Source organism: Scleropages formosus, chromosome 4 (assembly GCF_900964775.1).
Source record: "Scleropages formosus chromosome 4, fSclFor1.1, whole genome shotgun sequence".
NCBI lineage: Eukaryota > Metazoa > Chordata > Actinopteri > Osteoglossiformes > Osteoglossidae > Scleropages > Scleropages formosus.
The window spans coordinates 29,610,739-29,633,838 of NC_041809.1; the positions used below are offsets into that span (position 1 = coordinate 29,610,739).

General features: G+C 37.8%; 1 protein-coding gene across 2 annotated transcripts in view; it reads left to right on the forward strand.

Moving 5' to 3' along the window:
- The window catches only part of LOC108934200 (neuroligin-3-like), a 130,929-nt gene that overhangs the window by 69,300 nt on the left and 38,529 nt on the right, over window positions 1-23,100 (forward strand). For both annotated transcript variants that reach the window (XM_018751753.2, XM_018751754.2), the window contains one exon: window positions 19,303-19,488. In XM_018751753.2, the coding sequence (XP_018607269.1) occupies window positions 19,303-19,488 (186 nt within the window). The remainder of the gene's footprint in view (window positions 1-19,302; window positions 19,489-23,100) is intronic.

Here is a 23,100-nt window from a genome sequence, read left to right on the forward strand (position 1 = left end):
GTAAATAACTGTAAGTAGCTTAACATCATAAGTCGCTTTGGATAAAAGCATCAGCTAAATAAAGAAATGTAAATGTGTGTAAATTAAATTTTTGGTTTTGGGCAGGTGATATATGCAACGGTTTACAGAGCTTGACAAATAATCCAATAAGGGATCATGCTTGAAACCATTGATACAATATTGCACAGTTAAAACTGTTGGCAACACTGACTGTATGTGTATGCAGATACCTTTAATTACACTTAAGAAGTACTGTTATTTACTACACCAATGCTATAAATTTCATTCACTGTAAATTTTGCTCAGCAAACCAAAGATGCTTCTCAGTATCAGTTACTGAAGAAACAGTCTTCTTATTCTTCCACATTTGCTACAGAACTGAACTCTAACTATTGGTGATTAATAATTCATTTATAAATAAATAAGAATTCCTTAGGAAGCAGTGAAGGGGCACAGAAAATCCAGGAAACTGAGAGTGTTACTGTAGTTATTTTGATTTCAAAAATGTGCTGGGAATTTCTTTAATATTCTTTCCTGTAGGTCAAGTGGCAGATATGCTTATGAAATAGCTTTTTTAGAAGCTTATTTTGTTTCTTCCAAATGCTCAGTTTAAACTCTGTAACTGAGAACACATGAAAATGGTGACATTTTTTCAGAAAATGTATCTAGTAAACATTTGCTTATGCACCATTTCAGCATGAAACTTATAACAGAAAACTATCATTATTGTTGTTGATGATGGTAATAACAATAATAATAATAATAATAATAATAATAAGAAGAAGAAGAAGAAGAAGAATAAGAAGAAGAAGAATAGCATATTTATATACAGATTGTCCCCAATTTACAATGGGGTTACATTCCACAAAACTTATTGTAAGTTGAAAATATCATAATTCGAAAATGCATTTAATACACCTAATGCACACTTCTGCGTGACAAAATGTGAGATGCAAATCGTTGCAACTAACCAGCATCACAAGAGAGTATCGCACTGCATATTGCTTGCCCGGGAAAAAAGTAAAAATTCAAAATTCGAAGTACGGTTTCTACTGAATATCTATGGCCAGCTCACCATTGTAAATTCATAAAAATGGTTGTTGAACCATCATAAATCAGGGACCATCTGTACTTATATATATATAACTGTATATGTGACTATGGGGGGAGGGGCACAGTGGTACAGTGGGTTGGACCGGGTCCTACTCTCCGGTGGGTCTGGTGTTTGAGTCCCGTTTGGGGTGCCCTGTGAGGGGCTGGCATCCCACCCTGGGTGTGTCCCCTCCCCCAGCGCCACCGGTCCAGGCCCTGGCTCCCCGCAACCCCAGATGGGGCAAGTGGTTTCAGATGATGTGTGCATGTTACTATGTAATATATACTGTATAGTTAAGTATGTAACAGCAAACAATTTAGATACCACTTGCTTGCAATAGTGATTCTTTCACACTTTGACTAGAACAGCTTCACTGCATCGCTGTATTTCTTTATTCTTTCATAAATACAAACTGAAACTTTCATCATGGAGCACTGCTTGAGGGATGTCGCAAATTGTTGTCCCTAAAACTCTACTGGGCAACATGTCTTTGGATGGTGAGATGGTGAAAAAGAAAAGCAATGCTATGGATTCAGATACAAGAATCCATAAAATTACAGCTGACACCAGCTACTGTAAGTTATATTAAGTTAAAGTTAAGTTAATATAAGTTAAACTTAAGTTGTAAGTTAGATTATTATTATTATTATTATTATTATTATTATTATTATTATTATTGTTGTTGTTGTTATTATTATTATTATTATAAAGTTAAACTTAAGTTGTAAGTTATAATATTTATTTTTTTATTATTTAATGATTTAAATAAAACCTAGATTTTATTATATTATAGATACTGTGTTGCAGTTTGAAAGCAGATAAAACTATTCATATATACCTTTTTTTAGCTTGCATGCTATATAACAAGTGGTCTTGCACTGCAATGTATTTTGTCATGACAATTTTTTTTTTTTTTTTTTTGCTTTTAGGTGATCTTTGTTAAAAAGGATACATATATGATATTTGAAGTTAAAAAGTGAACATGCTATAGTACATTCCAGCATGTGGCACATTCCAGCTGCTAACTGCCGATGGTGGAGGTGAGAGTTGGAGTAGCTGAGAGGTCAAGGGCTTGTCGATCATCTGGAATGTTATTGAACAACAAGGTATAAATGTACTGCCAGAGTAGATTTATACTGGGTCAGTATGTAGACCTGCTGCCTGTCTCAAGGGAAGATTAATGGTTGCTGAACTCTACAGAGAAGCTGATGGCAGCCAACCCTGTATGTGGGGGAGCCCACCTGCTGAGCTCCACAGCCTCCATCCAGGAAGGTGGGAGGCAAAGGATTCTGCTCTGGGGGCGGATATACAGGAGAGGGAATAAAATTCAGTCTTTTTATTACATGGGTAGCCAGAAGATATAAAATCAGAAATATAATCTCAATGGAGAGTTCAGGGGCTGTTTTAATCATGTAGATAACGGAATGGCAAACACCCTGTTTCGGCTACCACTTTGTTAAAGATTGACTTTTTATTTTAATGAAATACTCCAATGATTTCACTCATATATTTCTTTTTCATTTCTCATTTTTTGCAGAGGTAGTATTTCTTTTTTAAAAAATAAGCTTATCAGATGGATTGCATCACTGTAGCTGCAGTGTCAGCTGAATGGGCAAAGAGTTGATTGTCTACAACCATAAATGTCATCATTATGGCACCAATTTTTTTTTTTTTTTTGTTTCTGTCAATTGTTAAGAAAGTTTTCAATGTAACTCTTTGTGGAATGATAGTTAGAAGCAGCCAATTTCAGAAATTGGGTCACCATGTAAAATACAAGTGATATGGTTCTCATACCATCCAGAAGACATCAAAGACCTTTTATAGTTTGCTTGGCATTGCTAATGCTCAGCATAGTAATTACACAATTCTCTCATAATAACAGGGTACTGTACAGTGAAAAACCACTACCACAACTTATGAAAGTACATATTTTTTTTTTCATACAGTGGTCATATTATTAAGTAAGTGGCATTTTTGCCTAGTTATGTGGTCTTTTAACATCCCCAACTGTATTCACTGACTACTATGTACTTCACTCTGAGAAACATGAGGAGGCTGTACTTCTTCCAAAAAAAGGCAACACTGTAAATTTCCAACTTCCCATAGCACTGTCTGTGTCGACCAAACGCAGCATTGATTTTAGTAAATTGAACTCACAACTAAAACATCAGATTGAATACCAGCATTTACAAATAAACTGTACAAACATTTAAATATTGACTCAAACTAAAGGAAGTATTAACACTAAATTCAAGGTTTCAAGTGGCCTAGTGAAAGTCTGGACCTAAAGCCAACATTGGGTAACTTGACACAGACAGACAGACAGACAGACAGACAGAAAGACAGAAAGAAAGAAAGAAAGAAAGAAAGAAAGAAAGAAAGAAAGAAGGAAGATTGATTTTAGATTTTGACTGAAGACCTGAAAACATTTGTGGAAATGTTGCAATAATAGAGTAAATCAGGAAGGGGGCAAATTCTTTCCCTTACCCCATTAGTTTTTCCATAGCAAATAAAAGCAATTTCATTCCTAATAACAGCAACGGTGAGTTCATGGAATGAATTTACCCTATTGTTAAATTCTTCACATGTTTTAATTGTAATCACTTCTAATAGTAACAATTTACAGGCAATATAAAAGTACATAACCACAACTGAAAAGATCTGGTCAACATATAGTTAAATAAAACATTTAGCATAGGTGGCAAATGACTGAATCCTCTGCTCCTTGGGGGTACTATCCCAAAAAAAACTATTCAAACTGTCAGATTGTCATGGCACACACTGTTTCCCTATTCTATTTTATTGCTGCTCCTATAGCTCATGTTACTGTTTCTAGTATCTAGTGTTTTACTGTCTCTAGTGCCCATGCTCTGCATATATTACGTGTACTGCACTTTCCTGTATTTGCACTCATCTGTTTGTAACACGCTACACTACTGTATATGTTCTGCGTGGCAAGGAGGTCAAAAGAGAAATGAAATTTCATTCTCCTGTATGTGTAACTCACCTATAGGTGGAATGTCAATAAAGTTGACTTTGACTTTGGTCTTGTTTAGTGGCCAATGAGACAAGGGAGACAATGCTACATACGTGAACAAAAACACCCAACTGCCAAATTCTGTACCCTACACTATTAGCAAGAAATTCGTAAATAAAGGAAATAATTCTGTTAACAAGCATAAAATGGAGTAGGAAATGTTAACAAAAAACACATAGTTTGGGAAAGTCACTCAGCTGAAGTCACTGTGTTGAATCTTGGTTACAACGGTCAAACTCAGAACCAATTGCAACTCCAACTTGTCCCACTTGGACTCAGAAGAGAATGTTTTTATTTTTTCTAGAAGTTGTAGTTCTTGTAGTTTGATTGTTCTAGAATGGCTGTTTTGTGAATCCCCAACTAGCTCTGCATTGTATCCTATCCTTCATTTTCTCAGTTTTCCTTCAGCTGAGGTAGTATGTTCCCATTATCAGGTACCATTGGTATGGGGTCAGTGATAGCCTTTAAACTTGTCCCATCAAGTGTGGCACAACCCGGTGTCATGTCTTATGCCAGCTGCCATCTGTAAAACACTTTTCTTTCTAATTTAAATGTGCTTTAATTGGGTTTATTCTGTTCTCCTGTAGAACAGTTTTAACAAAAATAGATTCACTCATAACTTGGAAGAAATTAGCAGTGAGTAATAATTAAATGATTCACAAAACTGTCATTTGAAACAATGCATTTGCTTAGAAATACTCATGCACTGCAGTAAGTCAAACTGATTTCAGCATCATTGATTACAAAACAGTGGTTGTCACTTCTGTTCTATTCATAGAATTTTAGAAATACGTTTTACATTTCATGTTTTTAATTAGGCTGCCACAGTATCTGGTTCACAGGGGCACCATAGTGTACAGTGGGTAGCACTGGTGCCTCACAGGAGCTGGACTGTGCACTTCATCTTATGTTTGATCCTTCTTTAGTCTGTGTGGAGTTTGCATGAAGTTTGCATCTCCAGAGTAGGCTCTGGACCACCATTACACTGTATTAGGACTGAAAATTATAATACAACCTCTAGAACATTGACTGTAGGGTATGAATTTTTGTATAATTATGTGTGTGTCTATATGCAATGAGCATCTCATGCTTGGTTTTACCCTGACTAGCCTACTGCCCTAAACTTTCAGGATAGGCCCTGGATCAGTGTGACCCTGCGCAGTACAAGCAGTCATTGATAGTGTGTGAGTCATTTTTGGAGAACTGTTTTATGTAACTGGCTTTTAATGTGCCCAATTCTGAGGATGGTGCATACACTTCAACGAAATATCTGCAGTTTCGACTGTCAAGCTTTTAAGGTTTCATGCGGGACAAAAACTATTCTGAGAACCTAGAAGTGTACTGCTGCAGAGATGCAACAAGAAGGTGTTTTCCAAATACTAATCGACGCAACAGAGACACAATCTATTCTTAGCTGTTTAGCACTTGATGCTGTTTTTTGGGTGCTTCATCCTTCATAGCTTCAGAATTCCTATTTGTACAGCAATTTGACATATCTGCAACTTTTTCTGCTTCTCTCTTGTCTGATCCATTAATTCTATTTTTATCTCATGAAAAAAATCTGAATTTACATTTTAAAGCTGAATGTGACACCTAACTATGCTGATGAAAGCCTCATAGTCAGTCCTACTGAGATATATATATATATATTTTTTTTACAAGAGATGAAGGTAATAAGTATTAAAATAATGGACTTGATCATTACAAAAGGTAGCTTTTTCAGCAGCATACTGTGACCTGGTGGGTGGTGAAGCCATGGCATTGGATGAGGATTATCATGTCATCAGTTCTCTACTGCTTGGCCCTGGTTAACGGGGTTGACAACCAGCTGCTCCCAGTTGATGGGACAGTTAGCATAGACATATAGGCAGCTGGTCTGAGAACTGTGAGAATGATGTGAGGGACACCTGGGGACAGAGAAGATACGGAGCAGGAATGCTTGCTGGGTTTAGTCAGGACTGCTCCCCCAATATACGTATGAAAAATCCATTATATGGCTGAGATTAAATTTAATTAAATAAAGATGGCAAGTAAAGCTACATAAAACTCTTTCAGACAAATACATCAATATATTTACACTTTCTTACAGCTTTTGGTTTGCATGGAATTATTTCACGGTACTGTAATTTGGAATCTGTTAACAATAATTATAAAGATACGTATCATTAGGCTTACAGGATGAAAGATGTAGGCTGAACCATCCTCAGTATAAAATGTGGAGTAAAAAAAAAGTACTATAACCTTTATCAGAAAGGATCAGGACAGAACTGTCATAAAAGAGTTGTTTCTTAAAAGTTAGAATGATGGAGCCCTAAGTCCCTGAACATTTGTAAACTTGTTCCGGTCATGCTTTGCAGGCTGAGAAAGGGATTGAGGCTGTTTTCTCTCAGAATTATCTAAATGTAGCCTTAAGGCTGACACCACTTGCACTATATGCTTGGCTGCTTGCCATCCCTATTTTAATCTCGGCATCAGTCTGTATATAGAGTAAATGGACAAGCCACACAAAAGAACTATGATGAAGGATAAACTGGAACAAGCTAAAGATAAGAACCTTTGTTGAAGAGAAACATCTCGTGGAAAAGCTAAAGTGATATTTCTTCATTGCGTCTTCTACGACAATAATGTATTACAAATGTGCAAGATACAGATAATACATATTGTGCATCTAAAGTCTGAGATACTGCAGTGAGTTTGTAAGGTAATATTAATGAAAAAAAACATTATTCATAAATAAGGTTTTGTTTCAAAATATTTCTGTGTCCTTCCCATCTTTATTTAAACATTTGGCATACTAAATAATATAAATTGCTTTTTGAGCATCTACCAGCTGACTGCTGTTTTCAATGATTTCAGTGGTTTGCCACCTGCCAAAACCTTGAAAAGGTGATAATTTATTTCTGAAAATATGTATTGCATAGATGCATTCTGGCAATGCTGATAGATCATTAATTACCCTCCTCCAGTAAGCCTTCGTTTCAGGTCCCTGAAAGCTGATTAAACTGATTTACTTACTCATTAACAACCAATTAATTAGCAACCAAAAGTGTTGCTCAGGGGAGCTGGCCTGTCAGTTTACAAATTACTAAGGTGGCTGTTGGTTTCAGTCATGACTGGTCATGATCAACTATCATACTAAATATTATAAATTATTTTATCTCATTAAAACAAATGTTATTGTGATTGGAAGAAAATGATTTTATGAGGAGCTTCATATCATATTTGTATTTCAGCTGACAAGACATTTTGTCTTTATGAGGTCCAAATTTGGGTTTCCTTCATATAACACTTGAATTAATAGCAAACTTTGAGTATCTTATTGTAACCTCCGGTTCTCTGGGGCTCCATGTAGGAGCCCAACCAGAACTGAGCTATAAATACTTGGACGGCTTTAATTTGTGAATTAGAGAGGATCTACAGTATGTCTGTAGTGCCAATTAGTTAAATGGTTGTGTAAATAAGTTTTTGTCATTTCTGGTGTTGTTTATTATGTGTAATATTGTATCAGGACAGTTTTACATCGTTGTTTAGTTTTAGATAGTTGGGGATTTGCCAACCATAAACAGTATCGCATGCACTAGTTGTGGGGTGAGCATCAGTCCTATGTTATGCAGGTGGTGTATTAGTCTTGCTGGAGCAATGAGATTGCTACATTTACATTTACGTTTATTCATTTAGCAGATGCTTTTGTCCAAAGCGAAGTACATCTCAGGAAAAGTACAATTTATGCATTAATCATTTATCCTCCTTGCCGCTATGTCCTTTAATAAAGTTGCCCTTATTGGAAAAACCATAGTGTTCCAGTTTACATTAATTCACTTAGCAGATGCTTTTCTCCAAAGCGACTTTCAATGGATACTAACATCAGACTGTAACCAGTACATTTAAAAATATTTTACATATAGTTATGGGCAGAGTATATTTCTTATGAATAGATTTAGAACATTAAATATTGCAAAATACAAATATAAAATATCATGAAGAAAACGACGCTGCTTTATGCTTTCTTTGTTTTATACACTTCGTAGAAATGCCACTGCTCCTTATTACCCTAAAATTTGAGCCTCTTCACCAAAAAATCATTGTGAATGAGATTTTCCAAGTGTAATGTGATGGATAGATTTCACATTTATTAATTTAGCAGACACTTTTCTCCAAAGTGACTTCCAATGAACTCTGTGTAGTGTTATCAGCCCACACACCTTATTCACCGTGGTGACTTACACTGCTAGATACACTACTTACACTGGGTCACTCATCCATACATCAGTGGAGCACACTCTCTCTGTGTCACTTACATACTATGGGGAAACCTGAACAGCATGTCTTTGGACTGTGGGAAGAAACCAGAGCACCCAGAGGAAACCTACGCAGAAACAGGGAGAACATACAAACTCTGCACAGATTGAATCCACGTTCTCTCGTACCACTCAGGTGCTGTGAGACAGCAGCGCTACACGTTGTGCCACTGTGTCACACCATGCCAGTTCCCCAACAGTAGCCATTTCTACTATGTATGTTTTGTTTGGAGGTGTTTGTTAAGTGTACGATACATAACATCTTGCAAAGAGCTGAGCAAGCAAAAGTATGCAGCTATTCTGTATCACAGGTTACTTAATGAAGGGAAATCTTGTGTTGTTATGTTGTGTTATGATAATTATTGTTAACTAGTGAAGTAATTCTGTCCATTATAATGTATCTCTGAATACATCAGAGTTTGTCACTTTGGCTCATGGGAAGTACATTATATACTAAGACATAACATTTTTATTAATTAATTATTTGTTATTCTGAGGGGGGCGCGGTGGCGCAGTGGCGCAGTGGGTTGGGCCGCAGTCCTGCTCTCTGGTGGGTCTGGGGTTCGAGCCCGGCTTGGGGTGCCTTGCGATGGACTGGCGTCCCGTCCTGGGTGTGTCCCCTTCCCCCTCCGGCCTTACGCCCTGTGTTACCGGGTAGGCTCCGGTTCCCCGTGACCCCGTATGGGACAAGCGGTTCTGAAAATGTGTGTGAAATGTTATTTGTTATTCTTTATTGAAATTTGATAAAAGGTGTTGCACAACTGTATTACTGCCTGCTAGAATATCTAGAAAGATGTTAAAATAGGACATCTGCAGTTATCAATATTATACCTTTTTTTTAAAATGAAAAATCCTTCAGCAGAAGAATATTAAGAGGCAGAATGAAATATAGCTTCAGCTACATAATACAGTAAAATTTTGTGGAGGTGGAGCAGTGGTTTGTTTTGTCCTCTACAGTCACAGAATAAACCCCACATCCATGCTTAGATGTAATATGAATGAAAACATGAGATTCTTCTGACTGTGTGTTAGAAAAGAACAAAATGCATTGGACAGAGAAACCCCTTTAACCATACTCTTTGCTGTCATCCACATTCATACCCATAAAAGAACCATATAGGCCCAAATATAAATTTAGGTTATCGCCTATATGCTTCCTCTCCCCCCATACAGGGTGTGAACAATATCTTTTCTATTCCTCCCCCACAACCACCTCAAGCTTTCCCTCTCTAACTCCCTCCGTTAAGCTCTCTATTTAAAATAGGAAAAAACCTACTATGAATAGCATTAAATGGCAAAAATGGAAATAAATTTCACAAAATTTTATGTGCAGAATAATGCTGGAAATAAAGATCTACAACTTAGAGTACTGTATAACTCCTAACAGCTAAAAGTAAAAAAGTTGAAGCACAGCCTACTGTACCTCTTTCAAACAAGCTGATATCCGGGATGAATTATTACCAGACACATCTGGGATGGCTGCTCTGCGCAATTTGACATTTAGTGTGATATTAGAACATCGCAGAGGAATGATGAGGACAATAAAACTTCAAAAAAAGAAAAAAATGTTTTGGAAAATAAGAAAATTGACTGGATGTTCGGTGTCATTTGCAGCACTGTCTGCCAGTGTTAAGGTGCTAGAATATTGTTTTGCCTCATTGCAATTCAATTTTTGAGTTTACTGAAACTGAAGGGAAGACTATACAGTCTATTACACATATACTTAGTAATAACTTTTCCTCTTTTAAAATAACACAAATAGTGTTGTGAGCAGGGTTTTGAATTTGTGTTAAAGTGCAGCTGAATGTGGTGGAATGAGAGTAGGGGATTGGGGGCTGATGCGATGGGTCATTTTTAAAGGAGTCCGATATCCCAGGGAGATGAGTGAAGGCACGCTGTGCTGTTCCCATTAAATAAATTGCATTCTGGCAATTTTTGACAATTGCTTTCTTTTAAGCATGAATGCAGGTGTTTGGTTCATTTCATTTTTTATTTAAAGACAAATGAAAATTTAGGAGTATATTTGCACACCTTGTCTGCTCCAGGGTGGCAATACTTCATACTGTATACCGTAGATATTAATTGAGGCCCATTGGTATTTCTTTTCCTTCTTCCTACTCAGTCACATGCTTGAAAAAATGTCTCCATGCTTAATTCTTTTAGCGCATTGCAGTAACCGCGAAAAATACTAATTTTACCTCATGCACCTGAATCTGTTTAAATTACGTTGGGTTATTCATAGCATTTGCTTATGCACCTTTTCTGAACTTTTCTGACTTTCTGACTTTTCGTCACTCGAGGATAAAAAGGGGCATCGTGAGAGGCTTGTGTGGAAAATTTTTGTAGCAGTCGTGGGCTATAATCTAGAAATTCTGTCAGGATACAACCTTGGCCCAGCATCTCTTCTGAGACCTGCCTAGGAGGCATTTGGAATATTTCCAAAACGCTGAAAGCAGTTCTGAAAGTCCTTGCCATAAACACAGACCGGGAGGCCAGCAGACAGGACTCACTCTCTACATCGTTTGTATCCGGTTGCTCTTCCAGTTATTGCTACCAGAATTTAATCTTGACAGGGCTTAAATCTGTAGTGCATGCAGAAGCCAGCTCTTCGTGGCTTACACAGGCTTCTTTCATTTCAGTGCTTGACAGTACAAGGACATACAGTACACAAACTTTAGGACTATTATATCATTCCTCTTCAAGTCACTATTATAACTTTCGGATGTCAACTTCAGATGATTATTACAATAAACCTAAAATACATATAGAACGTTAAGCTGTTGTTACTGTCCTCGGGCCGTTAAATTCTTTGTGTGTTGTCTGGTGTGTCATTCATTGTAATGTAAAGGAGTTCGGCACTAAACTGCTATGAATCTAGTTCCGAAATGGTCCACTTTGAGCTTTTAGGATATATATGTTAAAAAATGCCAATGGTTTCTAAGGGAATTTTGTATTATTCTTAACCATGTAAATGGGATTACTGTAAGCAGTTCATGATTTCCTGAAGCTTCGGCACACTTGTAGCTGGGAGGCTCAGTGCACTGCGGTAGTGATTCAAGTTGAGAAGAAAAAAGTATACAAATTCTATTGTTCATCCCATTGCATGTCTGACCTGTTCTCCATGCTGATAGGATTACTTGGCATTTCATAAAGACACGGTGCCCTTGGAGAGCACATTTTTACGCTACATTGCTGTTGCAATCATCTCAGCCGAGTGAACTGGAGAGCTCGATCAGGACATGGGTCACCGAAGAGTGTGGTGGCAAATTCTCTTGACAGTGACCCGTTTCTATGTGCTTAGCCAGCACACACTTAAAGGGGCTGTGGTTTTGTTTAATTACATTTTTGTACAAGAGCTGTGGTTTCAGGAATTAATACCTTCGGTCAAAATACATTGTACACGTATTACCTTTCGCGAACTATTTGTACGCTTTTTGTAATAACACAGAATGACAGTCAAGCGCCAAGGCTTAAAAGACAGGCTGTCTGATTGTGCCTGCTACATCTGAAAATATTCCAAGGGAATTAATCCTGACACAGTGACATACATTGTACACTGGTGCAGTGAAGTCTGCCTGTAACACTTCTGGTTAGAAATACAGTACAGAAATTTAACATAAATGGAATTTTAGAAACAAAAGAAAATTTTGATCATGTGTTTACTGCCTTTATTGAACCTTACCCTGCAATTTCATCAGGTCTAATCGAGGACAGCGCAAGTGAAACATTCAGTTTCGTTGTTAAGGCACTCCAGCGTGGCTTTGGCTTTGTGGTTTGGTTCATTGTTCACGAAAAGTTGGGTTTTCTGTGTTGTACCCTTACATATGTGGGAAGAAAATGTATTTCATTGCTATGATGTATACCAGATGCTCCCTCCACAAATATGTTGTTGACTCATGTGTCTAGTAGGGTATGTACTTTGAGCAAGGTTACTACAGCCAGAAGTGGGGTTCCCGCTGGCAGCTCCAGCCACCCTGCTACCTGCTGCCCCTTATGAATCTTAAATGTAGAGATACAGCATTAGAGATGCTTGTATCACTGGCTTCAGCTCTAGCACTCTGAAAAAGGAACCTTTGAGTGAAGTGCCTAAAATGTATTGGTAATGCTCAAGGGAATTTACTTTTAAAAATTTTAACTACTTGTTCTATAATGCAGTGCAACAATACTGGTATAAAACTTTAATTGCACAAGCACGGAGTGAATCAAAAGGGGCACCAGTAGACACGGAGGAGGGTTCTGTTTAATTGATTTTCAAGGCAGGACTGTAATATATTAATAAATTTTGCAAGTGAATAATTATATATAATTAATATATGAACTCCTGCTTAGTGAATTACTTGTGTCTTCAGTGGCATGACGGCACAGGAGGTAGCACTGCTGTTATGTGTTGGCCAGTGTCGGGGTCTTTTCTTCACAGTGCTTGATTAAATAAAACAGAAAAACATGAATTATAAAGAACGTCTGAAAGAACTCATAAATGTGGGAGAATATGTGTGGTCAGATCAAAGGACAAGTGTCTTCTATCTGTCACGCAAGCTCCAGGCAACATGTTGGTTTTGTAAGAGCACAATGGAATTTAGATATCAGTGCACTGAACCTGTTGTAAATCGGGATGCTTGTACCCATGCCGGACAATTAACTGAAATGAGAAACGATATGTGAGTCTGGCCTGGCATTGCTGTGCCATTCATCAGGTTGACATTACTGCACTTACACCCCATCTATCTTGGCAGGGTGTTAAGGATACACTTTCTACCCTGTGATATATGACCATGGTTCTCAGTGTGCAAGAAACTTCCTGGGCATCCTAATACATTCTTAAAAGAGGGTGACTTATTCTCCCAATATTTATTTTCCAGTGATAACATTGTGCTGAATGCCCAATACATTATTAGGTGACAAATAAGGCTTGAGTGGGACAGCAATCGTGTTACAGCAGTTATGTCATTCAGTCTGCAAGAAAATATCTGTCCAAGTTTGAGAGCAGGGGACTGAGAATTTAGTCATGCTCTGAAAAAAAAAATTAATCATGTCCAAAAAAATTGGTTTAATGTGTTGAATTTGGGATTCCAGAATATGTATTTAAATTAATAAGCTCTGCTGAGTCATCTGGGGTGTCTGACAAATACACTGGATACTTTTTGTGCTTTTGGATTCACTCCTTGGGTACAGAGCTGTCAGTTTACATGACTTCCATCAGAAAAAATTGTCAGAGCGGAGAGCAGTTGAAAAAAATGGGATTGTAGACACCATCAAAGCTATGTTCACCTCCAGCAGATCTGCAGCTTCCAGATCTGCAGCTTTGCACCATCCTTTCTGGCCAATATACACATGAATCGAGCGATTGTAATGATCAGCAAATGCAGAGTTAGACATCGAGACAAGTGTATGCAGGGAGTCACATGCTCATGTGTTCTTACTGATCTCATACGCTTAATAAATCTCAACGTTCCATGCAAACAGTTGTGTAATTTTACTGTTTATGTACTACCTTCAGAATGAAGTCTCACTTGTTCTCCCATTGTGAATAATATAGCACATTTTTTGCTTTTTTCCAAAGGAAATGGCCGGACAGTTTTATTAGCAACTTCTACAAGTCATTAAAATGACTAATGTCAAACGAGTGATTCTCTTTTACTTTGGGATTTAACTGACCTGTCGTGAGTTGCAGGTGCCTTCAATATGAAAATCACTCATTCAACCAGTTTGAATAGAGACAGGGACTCATTAATGTGTTTTGTGGCAATGATAGTGGAGAGAAGAAAGAACACAAAAGAATTGTCTGAGGTCAGACAAGATTATGGCCAAGCATGGACAATGTCATGGCTACAAGCCAAACATCTCCATAGATCTTGATGTTATTGTTTCCACTGTATGCAATGGTATCAAGAAGTTTAAGGCCCATGGCACTATAGCCAACATCCTTGGATATAGCTGAAAGAGAAAACTTGATCAAAGATCGCAGGAAGAGATTGTTTGAATGAAGGAGAAAGCACTGTGATCAACTGCCACATGGATTCAAGCTGACCTTCAGACTCAAGACACGACAGTTTCAACTCACACCACTTGCTGCCAACTCACTGAAATGAATTTTATGGTAGGAGACGCAAGAGGGCCTTACTCCTCAGAGAGGCATAAGAAAACCCGACTACATTTGTGCCAAAACACACTTCAGCATGCCAAAATCCTTCTGATAGAATGTCCTGTGGATGATATCAAACTCGAGCTTTTTGGTAATGCACGTTATCTGTATTCTTACAGAAAACAAAACCTTTACTACAGGGAAACATGGAGGATGTTCAGTGGTCTTTTGGAGTTATTCTGCTGCCTCTGGCAGTGGATGCCTTGAATGTTTGTATGGCATCATGAAATCAGGAACATACCAAGGCATTTTGGAGCACAACACCATACCTAGTGTGCTGTGTCTACAGTAGGCAAGGGAAGCAGGAGAATTATTCTTCAAAGATTTTAATGAAGGTAACGAACAAACACAGGAACAACACCAAGTGAACATCACCACATGCAGACACTCTGTCACTCTTCTTCTTCTCTTCTCCTATCTCTCTGTCATCGCATCTCAAAACCCCGAACGCCAACTAATGGTACTCCAATGCAAGAACACCACATAGTGTCAGAAAGCTGGGCCTCCGTCGAAGGTCATGGGTCTTCCAGTGCAACAATAATGTAAAATGCCCCACCAGAAATGGTTCAAGACGAAGTATTGTTCTGAAGTGACCAGCAATGAGTTCAGATGTACATTTACATTTACATTTATTCACTTAGCAGACACTTTTCTCCAAAGTGACTTACAATGGATACTATGTAGTATCTCCATGTAGTATCAGCCCACACACCTTATTCACCAAGGTGACTTACACTGCTAGATACACTACTTACAATGGGTCACTCATCCATACATCAGTGAAACACACTCTCTCTGTGTCATTCACACACTACGTAAACCCCAAATAAAACCTGGGATCAGAAAGCAGCACCTGGGAGAAGACATCACTCAAATGTAGGAGAACCAGGGCAGGCTGGACTGTCAGAACAATATTTGCCAAATCTTAGCAGCTGCATCCTTCAGTTGCTTTGTCTCACCTATAAAAGTAATGTTTCCACCAGTGTATTGAGTTAGAATGTTTCTAACTTTGCTAACTTTCCAAATTACATCTCTATATGAATCTTCATTTATATTATTCTTTAATTTACAGACCTGGGCAACAACAGAGCCAGAACCAGTATACAGAAAAAAACAACATATGTTACAAAAGAACAAACAGAAATGTGAAATTGCATTATAAAAGAAAAACAAACTCATAACATGCGGAACACGAATAAGTGGAAAATGTAACATTCATTTGCATCTGTCTACAATGCATCTATAATGTTTGTCCACAGTTGTATATTTTGACAGCATTATTGCTGTCAACCCGGACTTGGCCGGGTACTGCTCTCTGGTGGTTCTGGGGTTCGAGTCCTGCTTAGGGTGCCTTGTGATGGACTGGCACTGTGTCCCCTCCTCCTCCAGCCCTACACCCTGTGTTGCCAGGTTAGGCTCTGGATTGCCGCCACCCCGCTCAGGACAAGTGGTTTCAGCCACTGTGTGTACGTATTTTGGGTCATATTTTTCAACAACGAACATATTTCTGGGGAAAAAAAAAAAAAAACTGTAAAAATAGTTTCTGATTGAGCTTGTGGAGTTATATAGAATAACTGTGGCCCTAATGTAGAGCAAAATATTTTGCATTACACCTCAGCTTACTAAAGCCTCAACATTCAATTTATTATCCTGAGTTTAGGTTACTGGATGGTAAATGACAGGAGAGGAGAAGTTTATCTGATGTCCTTACATTTCCAAAAAAAATGTATTTTACCAGCAAGGAACAGATGGAAAAGTGAGCTGTGATGTGCCTAGTAATAGCCGTTATTTAGCATCTTGCACGGCTTTCATCCCTTTTCATTCTCAGTCTGTTTCTCAGAACAGAGGCATTGAAAGCAGCAAATGATAACACGCTGAGGGAATAGCTCCCTCTCTGGGATGAGCTGGTGAATCATGATGCCCAAACACCGGACCTTTATATGGCACGTCTGTCTCCTGTCCAAAACACATCACAGAACTTTCCATTCACTCTGATGGGAAATTAACAGAATCCTGTGCCCCCATTTTTTTCCATGCCTGCTCGAGAGTTTGCTTGTTTTTCCTCTTCCTGCAAAGTCCAAAAAAAGACATGTGCTATAACCCTAAGCCAGTGCCATCAAACCCATCTTCAGTGCTTCTGGCCTTCTGTGTCAGCTTGATTCCTGTCTTTGGACACTGACATCAGCCTAGGTCCTGTCAGTGCATGCCACACCACCACTATTTTATCCACTTTTGACGCCGAGTTTAAAAGCACAGTCATCTTCCTCTGAACAGATAATAATAATTTTATCTTTTAGCCATTATTTTCTCATTTAAGAGATTTTCTCCTGGATGCAGATAACAATTGTCAACATTTCACTCTGTGTATCTGCATTATGTACTTCACTGTCCACTGAAAAAGTATAATCATAATTTAATTACTGGAATTAGTAAGATTTGATGAATTTTAAATGCTTCACATGGTAATGTGCAGTAAGTTATATAGATATATTTGAGATCCGTGGGCCCCAAGTAATGACTGTGGAAGCAGGATATATGAGAAATAAATATTTCTCATTTTAATTTACAGACGTAATTTATTTCTGATTCATTTAAGTCAGTTTTGGTGGGTTGAGATTTATGTAATTTTTTGTAACTTTTTTGAGAGAGAAAGAGAGGTAGAATTCTTGGGCTGTCTGGCTTAGACCTTTTTTTCTGTTTTATGTTTCTGTTTTCAGTTATCTTTTTTTATTTTTTCTACAGTTATTGTATTTTTGATACCTTTTTCTACTGTGAAAATAAATTACTCTATTTTTATGTCATTCTGCTTCCACTAAGCCTCATCTTTGCACTGCACTCTCAAATAAAGCTGTCAATAACAACTGGTCAGAAGAAGGTTTATTATTGCACATACTAAGTCCTTCAAAAAGAATTGAAAACTTCTAGTTCACACTTATTGGTTTCAATGACGTATCCTCTGTGTATAAATGCTCTTATTTATTTGCTAATGGTGCTTATCTTATGATTGTAAATTAACCAATTAAGCTACCTTAACAGACTCCCCAAACAGTACTCAAATACATGAAGTTACCATTGAAGCAGAAATAAAGGCAGAGAATGTAACAGCAAATTGATACAGCAAAATACTTCCATTATTGTTTTTGTAATAAGTATATTGAGAAAGCTTATAATAGAGATATTCTTCTTGTGAAAAACAATTCAGATGAAGTATATTGCAAAAGCACATTGGAACATGCCAGAGCATGTCAGGTTCATAAAGTGACCAGCTAGGGAACTGTAGTGGCTGAATTTTTGCCAATTTTCTTTCCCCATAATTATTTAGTAACGGCAACCAAACAATGAAATTCAAATAACTCTTCCTTGGTGAATAAATGACGACTGAGATTGCTGTAAAAGAGCACAAGCCATAAACACAACTAAAATCAGACCTTTAACATAAAGCTCTCAAATTCTCTTGAATTCCCTCAATTAAAAACAATCCAAAAGGTCAAACTTTCGCTCACAACCTGTGTTCTAGCCTCAGTCCAGAAGACAAAGAAATATAAGTTAAAAGGGAAACCTGACTTCATGTCTTTTTAAATTTCTTGTTACTCAAAATTGGCCACATCCAGTGCTTGTTTCCTCCCAGCGAGTCCATTCCGGTTGTGGCTGATAGTCTCGGCAGGGAGCGGCCAAGCTACGTTTTACAATGTACTTTATTTGTTTGTTTATAAACAGAAATTCATATTCAACCATTTTAAATTTAATTGTTTTATACAAAAATCAATAATACTTTTCAACTCCATTAAAACTTCAACTTGAGGAAAAACAAATCCATGTTCACAGCTGTAGTTTTTACTTCCACAGTTATTGCTCGGTCTTTTACATTCTCAACCACACACTCATAAAAAAGTGCAGGGATATCCTCCCCCATGGTTCAGACCACCCCCCGCAGTATTTGTGTGTAACACCACTGACTACCATTGCTAATATTTTCGTTATGTCCTTGCTGGAATTCTATCAAGAGCAAAATAACTGTTTAGAATGTCCTGAGATTTTGTCAAAAATTTTTGTAATTTTAACTAAGCATGCCCATTTGTAGATCCAGCAGTACACAGTTGTAAACTTGTGTACAGGAGAAGAATTTAATATTTTCTGACATGTTATCCTCCAACATGATTTCAGTGAAGGTTTATGTGCATGTGAGATGACAGCATGAGGAACCGAACTTTCCTAAATTTCTCATTCCAAAAGTAAAAGGTGGCAATGCTGTAATAGGTTGTTCATCTGTCTACTTTGAAAGTCTAGTTTATTCCCATACAGTAGGTAGGTTCGTCAGCAGTCATCTGTATTCGAAAATACAGTTGGACCATAGGCATTGCTATGAAAAAATTCCCCATGTAAGAGTGTCTTGCTGTCCGCTTCTACTCTTATTGTGGTCTCCCTCGGAATACTAGCCAAACCTTTTGTGTACCCTTACACATAGAGTAACTTAGAATGAAATATGAAAAGCTATAAACTACACAAGACACTGGCAAGTTGCACGATTGGTTTACCTTGAATTAGAGAGCAGACCTACTGTTATCGTCTTGAACGGCTTCTGTGAGAATTTCTCAATTATAATGGGAAAGTTGCAAGTCCTATCAACTGACCAACAGAAATGTACCATTTGTAAAAAGTTTATTAAACCTTGATAATTCTTAATTTCTTGGGTTTCATTATGCTATTTCATAGTGCTTCAAATATATTTCAGGGTTTCTCAGCACCGGTGATCAGGCAGCTAAAGGAAATTATGGGCTTTTGGACCAGATCCAGGCACTACGCTGGATCAGTGAGAACATTGGATACTTTGGAGGAGATTCTAATCGTATTACTGTCTTCGGATCTGGAATCGGCGCCTCCTGTGTCAGCCTGCTCACACTGTCCCATCACTCTGAAGGTAAGAACTCATGATAATAAAAATGAAATGCTGCACATCAAAGTCAAATTCATTTTGCTAAGCACTGTACTTTTACTAGTTTATGTTAAATTTTAGGAGGCACCTGTAATGCAGCAGCATTATTTGGGGTCTTTTCTCTGATATCATAGTTTCTATGCCTGGTATTTCCAAACCACTATGTCTTTATTACATCAGAGCTCCTGATCTGTCACGATTTACCTGTTGGTCGAATTAACTGCTTAATTCTAAAATCAAGTTGAGCTGTAGGGATTAGTAACATATTTCAACATAATATTCTGTCATGTGAACCCGTTTGTTTTAGTCTAGAGGAATGTTAGAGATTTATTCACAACAAATGTCTCATTTATATTTAACTGATACTGTGTTTATTTAATTCATGCAAGATGATCATTACCTCAAGCAAAACTTTGTGAATTACTTTTTTAATCTCATTTGGATCAATCAGTGCTTCAGTTTGTTAATTGTTAAGACAACAGTGATTAGGTATGCTGTACTCTAATAAGTTTAGCCTAATGAATACTATATTGTTACTTTTAAATGAGACATTTAAATCATCTTTTGTAATGTTTTCAATTAAATTAGTTGTCTAACAATTAAATATGAAGAGTGAGTCCTCAGGTTCGGTTTGGAATACCATTATTTGAATTACACCATTCACAGTAGCAAAACTGAGATCATATTCAGTACATTGTTGTCAGGTCCTGTAAATAACTGCTGACCAGGTTATGTCCTTTTAACTAAGTGCACAGCAGAGGATGATCTCAGGCTTGAACTGCACCAGCTGGTTCAGTACAATATTATTTATTTAGTCTGTAAATCTCTGTCAGCTGTTTGTTGCCTGTAAATACAGGAAGCAACAAGAATCACAGCAAATTCCTTGTGTGTGTGAACACATGTGACCAGTAAAGCTCATTCTCATTCACATTCATTTGTGGAATTGGAAAGGTCCAATAATGGCACATAACTTACCTATAGAACTCTTCTCTAGAGACAAATGAAGACTTCCACACATTTTTTTTTAAAAATTACTTTAAATTGCATAATATTATAATTAGAACGGTGCAGTCCTGGACACATGCATCCTTCTATATTTTTAAGAGTATATGTTTTGGTATTGAGGGGGTGCGGTGGCGCAGTGGGTTGGACCGCAGTCCTGCTCTCCAGTGGGTCTGGGGTTCAAGTCCTGCTTGGGGTGCCTTGCGGCGGACTGGTGTCCCGTCCTGGGTGTGTCCCCTTCCCCCTCTGGCCTTGCGCCCTGTGTTGCCGGGTAGGCTCCGGTTCCCCGTGACCCCGTAAGGGACAAGCGGTTCTGAAAGTGTGTGTGTGTGTGTGTGTGTGTGTGTGTGTGTTTTTTGGTATTGGGGAGCGCAGTGGGCTTGGCCGGGTCCTGCTCTCCGGTGGGTCTGGGATTTGAGTCCTGCTTGGCATGCCTTGCAGTGGACTGGCGTCCCGTCCTGGGTTTGTCCCCTCCGCCTCCAGCCTTGCGCCGTATTAGGCTCCGGTTTACCACAACCCCACTCGGGACAAGCGGTTTCAGACTCTGTGTGTATATGTGTGTGTGTGTGTATTTTATTTTTGCATTCCAAGTGCACAATCCGCTATAAGACCAGACTTCCCTCTCCAGCACAGAGTCTGCATTCTTGAATATTCAGAACCAGTTAGAAGAAAATACTGGAAAATGAATCCACCTGCTTTTGCAGTTTTTGTGCAGGCAGTGGCCGAATGCACAGGAACAAGCATCGCGATAAAATACAGTCTTTATTCCACCTTTCATTGCCTATAGACAGTTGTTGTCCGTCCCATAAAAAGACAGTGTTGCATCCTGAGATCTCTTTTGGTCTTCGATTATGATGCCATTTTTTTTTTTTTGTTTTGTTTTCTGTTTCTGTATACTTAGCGAGGCACTTTCAATGAAATTTGTAATTCCAATTTACTTTCAAATCTCACAGTGTACAAAATGTTTTATGGAGGGTGGGTGTACTGAGGCAGTTTACAAAATGAGACTGAGACTGAAACCTGTGCAAATAAAACCCTTCTCTGAAATTAATAATCCTAAATAGCCTGTATCTTAAAAATACATTTCAAATAGTACAAACATTATCCAGCATCCCTTAAGTTAAAAAGTGTATCTGCCACATACTCTTGACCTGGGATTTGTAATGTAATCACTTTGCATAATAAATAACTTTATGAGTGATAAATGTTTAACATAATAATATGATATGGTAGAGACACATGCACAGCAATTTGGTTATAAAAATCTCAGGTGTTGATTGTCTTAAATAACACTGCCAATGGCATATCACATTGCCCTTATTTGCATAGGAAGACCAAACTTCATTGTGAACAAAGTGAACAACTCAGCTGTTCATCATTACGTTTTTCCTACTTTTTAAATTACATTGCAGAATAAAGACAAATAGAACAAAAAGAGGGACACTGCCACTGGAACAATGCCCAAGCAGAAATTTTGTATTTTTGAGTGTTTTTTTTTTTTCCCTATTCAGGCCTGAAATGACAAAACTGCCAATGAAATGTTTGAACCTAAATTCTATTCCATAGACCACTTGAACTGAGCCTGCCTTGGGCCACTTTCAGCATGGGTCTATAATATCTTACTCTCATTTGCCTGATGGGGTCTTTGGATAGCATGTAGTTCTGTGATATATTATCTGGCGTATTTGTGTATGTGTTTGGAATACACACCCAAGGGTTATTCTGCAAGGCAATTCTCTGGAGCTGCTGGGCAGTCCTCACTGTTAGGTACGTGTTTAGACTGAAACAATTATAACAGTTGCTTATGTGGAACAAAAGGTGCAGTAGTGACATGAAGATTTGCCTCTACACCCACACAACTAAGCTTAGGTGTATGTGAGAGCTTGCTTGCGTACATGTGTATGTGTGTGGGTGTGTGTGACCCAAAGAGAAAATAAAATGTGCTGTGGTACAAACACTGAAATGTATACAGCCTTGTTAGGAACCCCAAGAGAGCCAATCAAAAGGTACCTTTAATACAAAAAACCTGCATTAACAAGAAAAGATCTCAGTAAGAAAATACACATTTTAATAATTTTACAAATTCACACTTTTTTTAATTTAAAGAAAACTCCAGCTGATGCACAAATTTTTCTATGTTGCTTTTTAACTGTTACTGCAATTAACCCAATGGGACCCAATTAGTTTCAGGTGGCTAAAATTAGCAAGGTTAGACATTACCTAGATCTTTCCACCAACATATCGGTACAAGAGCAAGCTACAGACTTCATTCAGAGAAGCTCTGTTTCTCCTGAAAATAATTATACCCCGAAGCAAAAGGAAGAAAACACCGTTAAACACTTTCTATGTCCCAGTCAACAACATGGATGATACATAAATAATACATAAACTATGACAGCTTATCAAAGTCAAACAAAAACTGTTTTTTTTTTGTTCAATGGAACTGAAGCTTTTTTGTTTTTATCCTTGCTTCTATTATTTTTTGTATCATACCTCTATTCACAAGCCAAAAACACACTTGCTCTATTAGTTTCAGTAAACCCTTGTCTCCAGATAAAAATGTCTATTGTAAATCTAGACAAATTAAAATGTTTC